Source organism: Scylla paramamosain, chromosome 29 (assembly GCF_035594125.1).
Source record: "Scylla paramamosain isolate STU-SP2022 chromosome 29, ASM3559412v1, whole genome shotgun sequence".
NCBI lineage: Eukaryota > Metazoa > Arthropoda > Malacostraca > Decapoda > Portunidae > Scylla > Scylla paramamosain.
The window spans coordinates 6,458,336-6,463,761 of NC_087179.1; the positions used below are offsets into that span (position 1 = coordinate 6,458,336).

Below are 5,426 nucleotides of genomic sequence, written 5' to 3' on the forward strand. Positions count from 1 at the left end.
GCGCGTTAGTCCGGTCTTGCCGTGTACGAGGCTTCTCTAGTCTCCGGTCCGTGGCGGCCTGCGTTCCGCCACCACAGCAGCCAAGCCACGTCTCGGCAGTGCTCAGATTTGAATGGAGAGAGAGAGAGAGAGAGAGAGAGAGAGAGAGAGAGAGAGAGAGAGAGAGAGAGAGAGAGAGAGAGAGAGAGAGAGAGAGAGAGAGAGAGAGAGAGAGAGAGAACCCAACACCCACCACGCACCACCACACACCGGCCATCCACACCAGCACTGGAGCAAATACTGGTCTGTACGGGGAATAATATAATTGTTTTGCCCTGGACGGCTGAGGGAAGGCTTGGCTGAGTCACGGAAGCCTGGGACTGTGTGTGTTGATTGATAGGTAAAGGAAGAGAGATGCTCGCACACACACACACACACACACACACACACACACACACACACACACACACACACACACACACACACACACACACACACACACACACACACACACACACACACACACACACACACACACACACACACACACACACACACACACACACACCTGCCTCCCCTCCTACCCTGGAAGCAGTACAAACAAAACATTGAGTCAACACAAGCGTAAATAGACAGGAGCAGGCGTTACTGTGTTGCTATGCTGTTGTGTTATGTTGTTGCCTTTCCTGTGTTGTGTTGTGTTGTTGTGTTGGTGTGTCTTTGTGTTGCTGTGTTGCTGTGTCCCTGTGTTGCTGTGTTGTTGTGTCCCTGTGTTGCTGTGTTGCTGTGTCCCTGTGTTGCTGTAATGCTGTGTTACTGTGTTGTGTTGCTGTGTTTTGTTGTTGAGTCCATGTTGTGTTTTTGTGTTCCTGTGTTCCTGTGTTGCTGTCTCCCTGTGTTGCTGTCTTTGTGATTTTTGTGTATTTTGTTGTTGTGTCCCTGTGTTGTGTTGTTGTGTCCCTGTGGTGCGGTGTCCCTGTGTTGCTGTGTCTGTGTTGTTGTGTTGCTGTGTTGTGTTTTTGTGTTGCTGTGTCCCTGTGTTGTGCTGTTGTGTCCTTGTGTTACTGTGTTGTTATGTTGCTGTGTCCCTGTGTTGCTGTGTTGTTGTGTCCCTGTGTTGCTGTGTTGCAGTGTCCCTGTGTTGCTGTGTTGTTGTGTCCCTGTGTTGTTGTGTTGGTATGTCCCTGTGTTGCTGTGTTGCTGTGTCCCTGTGCTGCTGTGTTGTTGTGTCCCTGTGTTGCTGTGTTGTTGTGTCCCTGTGTTGCTGTGTTGCAGTGTCCCTGTGTTGCTGTGTTGTTGTGTCCCTGTGTTGTTGTGTTGGTATGTCCCTGTGTTGCTGTGTTGCTGTGTCCCTGTGCTGCTGTGTTGTTGTGTCCCTGTGTTGCTGTGTTGTTGTGTCCCTGTGTTGTTGTGTTGGTATGTCCCTGTGTTGCTGTGTTGCTGTGTCCCTGTGCTGCTGTGTTGTTGTGTCCCTGTGTTGCTGTGTTGTTGTGTCCCTGTGTTGCTGTGTTGTTGTGTCCCTGTGTTGCTGTGTTGTTGTGTCCCTGTGCTGCTGTGTTGCTGTGTCCCTGTGCTGCTGTGTCCCTGTGTTGCTGTGTTGCTGTGTCCCTGTGTTGCTGTGTCCCTGTGTTGCTGTGTCCCTGTGTTGCTGTGTTGTTGTGTCCCTGTGTTGCTGTGTTGCTGTGTCCCTGTGTTGCAGTGTTGCAGTGTCGTGTTCTGAGTGTCATCGACAATTGCAGTGTTGCTTCAGGCAAAATTTTACTTACCAAATGATCTTCAGGGAAAAGAGTATTTCTCAAAACGCCAAAAAGAAAAAAAAATAAGGTTAAGGACAGAAAATATGAAAGCAATGTATTTCTTAAAATAAAACAAGAGAAGGAAAATGGAAAGCATGGACAAAAAAAATGAAAAAAAAAAATCGTTAACGAAACAAAACAAAACATTTCTTAAAACGTGAAAAAAAGGAAAAAAAAACGAAAACAGCAACAAAAAAATGAAAAAAATAAAACAAAATTATTTCTTAAAACATAAAAAAAAAGCAACAAATGTGAAAAGAACAAAATATTTCTTAAAACAAAACAAAGCGAAAAAAAAAAATAATAAATAGATAAAACGCAAAAAAAAAAAAGAAAAGAAAAGAAAAGAGAACCAAAAATTAAAGGAACTAGATATTCCTGAAAACAAAACAAAACAAAACAAAATATTAAAACGTCAAAAAAGAGAGAAAAAAATGAAAACAACACACACACACACACACACACACACACACACACACACACACACACACACACACACACACACACACACACACACACACACACAAATAAATAAATAAATAAATAAATAAATAAATAGATAAATAGATAAACAAATTAATAAATAAATAAAGTAAATAAATAAATAAATAAATAAAAACAAAAATAATAGATAATAAATAAAAAAATATATAAATAACAACAACAACAACAACAACATGAAAAGACCCAGTGAACGGAAGCAGCTGAAACAGACAACCAAAATGAACGAAAAAAAAAACGAAAAAGAAAAAGAAACACTCGTAAATGTGGGGAAGAAAAAAAAAAGTGGTCGGCAAGAAATATTAGAGGTCTGGGAAAAAGTGTGAGAAAAAAATAAAAGGTTTTTAAAATGTGGAAAAAAAAAAGATAGCGAAGAAATATTAAAGTCAGAGTGGGAAAAAAATATCGTGTGACGTGCATAGCGAGTCCTTGGATGGCTGGGGCTGAGGGGGAGGAGGGGGGAGGGAAAGATGGGCAGGAAGGAAAGAAGGAAGGAAGGGAGGCAGGGAGGGAGAGAGGGCGGAAGGAAGGACTAAGGGAGGGAAGGTGAAAAACAGTAGAATAAAGATAAGGAAAGATGAAAGAGAGGGAGAGAGAGAGAGAGAGAGAGAGAGAGAGAGAGAGAGAGAGAGAGAGAGAGAGAGAGAGAGAGAGAGAATGTGTGTGTGTGTATGTGTGTACTGATGTTCTAAGAAACAAGGAACTGGGAAAGAAGAGTACATGGAAGATGGAGAAACAAGAGAGAGAGAGAGAGAGAGAGAGAGAGAGAGAGAGAGAGAGAGAGAGAGAGAGAGAGAGAGAGAGAGAGAGAAATTCTGCTCTTCATTTCTGTATATTTTATCCTGGTGTATTTCAGTGTGCGCACACACACACACACACACACACACACACACACACACACACACACACACACACACACACACACACACACACACACACACACAACATATTTATTTATTTATGTATTTATTATGTTAACCACGATACCTGGTGCAAATGCATCGAGCACTCTCTCTCTCTCTCTCTCTCTCTCTCTCTCTCTCTCTCTCTCTCTCTCTCTCTCTCTCTCTCTCTCTCTCTCTCTCTCTCTCTCTCTCTCTCTCTCTCTCTCTCTCTCTCTCTCTCTCTCTCTCTCTCTCTCTCTCTAAGAAACCAAAGATAGAAACTAGTAAGAGACAAATAGATATATTGGTAGAGAGAGAGAGAGAGAGAGAGAGAGAGAGAGAGAGAGAGAGAGAGAGAGAGAGAGAGAGAGAGAGAGAGAGTGGTGTTGATTGTGGCGTTACTGTTACCATTAAAGTCTAATTGTCAACTCCATTTGCAAGGTAACTTGTATGTACGTGTGTGTGTGTGTGTGTGTGTGTGTGTGTGTGTGTGTGTGTGTGTGTATTTACGTTAGCGAGGCCTCTAAGCAGCAAACAAAGGAGGCACCAGAGTAAGGCTTGCGAAACTCCTGCGCTCTTAACTGTAGCTCCCTTTTTCATTTATTTTATTTTTTTATTCCTTACTCTCCATCTTTTTTCCTATTCTATCACACACGCACACACACACACACACACACACACACACACGGAAATACACATATTTTAAGATCGATTCACAATACACAGCGTATTATACTTTAGGAGGAAAAGGGAGGAAGAAAAAAAGTGAAAGAAAAAAAGAGGGAGAGAAAAATGAAAAAAAGAAAATTGAAATCAAGTTGGTGAGAGGAAAAAAATAAGGAAATATTCACAGTTAATTAAAGGGAAAGAGTTGGAGAGAATGTGTCTATTTCTTTCATTGCTTCGTGTAACGTGTGCTTATACTAAATGTTGTGTCTGTGCTGTATTTACTTAGCTTTGTTCACCTGTCTGTGTTCTTTTCTTCATTCTCCTTTCCTTTTTCTCCTGACTGTGTTCTGGCTGCATTCTCCCGTGTTCGTTCTCCTGGCTGTGTCCTTTTGGTTGTGTTCTGGCTGTGTTCTCCTGGCTGTTTTAATGAAAGGTTTTTGTCTCATCAACTCCTCTCCTTTAATTGTCTTTAATCTCTCACTCAGGTGCCGTGGAAGCTACTGGGGTTTAGAGTGGAGTTTTGGTGATTCTGGTGGTGTATTAATCTAGCAGGCTTTATTGGAAGTTATTGGGGTTTCCAAGGGTGTTTTCTTTGCTAGTGATATCTTTACAGACTGTTAAGTAAATGGGGTTTTAAAGGCTGTTTAATTCTAGTGATAATTTCATAGGATGTATTGGAAGTTAAGAGGTTTTCAAAGGTGCTTTCATGATGCCATTGATAGCTTAAAAAATTGTACTGGAAGTTATTGGTGTTTGAAAGGGTGCTTACTTGATTCTATAGGTAGTCTGACAGACTGTAGGGGGAGTTATTTTGATTTTTCAGGGTTGTTTTCTTGATTCTATTGATCGTTTAAGAAGGATTTGACATCGTCAGTGGGAAAAACACCCATGAGGACCTGACTCATCATCTCCGTCCGTGGCCTTTGAAAACAGTCCTGATTAGAGAACACGGCGTTTCAGAATGCAAGGCTTGGATGCACGAGGTGGCGCTGGTTGTCTGTCTGTGTGTTTGCTTGTTCATCACCATCCTCCTCCTCCTCCTCCTCCTCCTCCTCCTCCTCCTCCTCTTCCTCCTCCTCCTCCTCCTCCTCCTCCTCCTCCTCCTCCTCCTCCTCCTCCTCCTCCTCCTCCTCCTCCGATTTTGCATCCATATTCACTAAAGAGAAAAATTCTGAGTATCTGCCACTCACTCAAACCCTAAATAACAATTCCTTTTTGAACACGTGTACCTTCCAGGAAAATGAAATCTTACGTGCGATCAATAAAATTAAAATAAACAAAACAGTAGAACCAGATAAAGTTTCCCCACGAATATTGAAGGAGGCTAAAAATGAGCTTGCCAAGCCTGTATCCATATCATTCAAAAAGGCGTTAAACACACGACAAGCACCTTATGAATGGAAACGTGCAAATGTTACACCTATCTTTAAAAAAAAAAGGTGACAAATTCCAATCTCAAAATTGCCGTCCCATAAGCCTCACATCAGCAGTGGGAAAGCTTTAGGAATCAATAATAAGGAATAAAACAGTAAAATTCTTGGTAAGTAATAATGTTATAAAGGACACTCAACACGATTTCAGAGACTAACGTTCATAC

The 5,426-nt window shown here is 41.8% G+C and overlaps 1 protein-coding gene across 1 annotated transcript; it reads right to left on the bottom strand.

Moving 5' to 3' along the window:
- Positions 1-635: 635 nt before the first annotated feature.
- On the bottom strand, positions 636-1,706 carry LOC135115616 (protein rtoA-like). The gene is made up of 3 exons (XM_064032544.1): positions 1,485-1,706; positions 1,045-1,139; positions 636-1,014 (listed from the first exon to the last, which is right to left on the bottom strand). The coding sequence occupies exons 1-3, from the start codon at positions 1,704-1,706 to the stop codon at positions 636-638; spliced, it is 696 nt and encodes a 231-aa protein (XP_063888614.1).
- Positions 1,707-5,426: the final 3,720 nt, after the last annotated feature.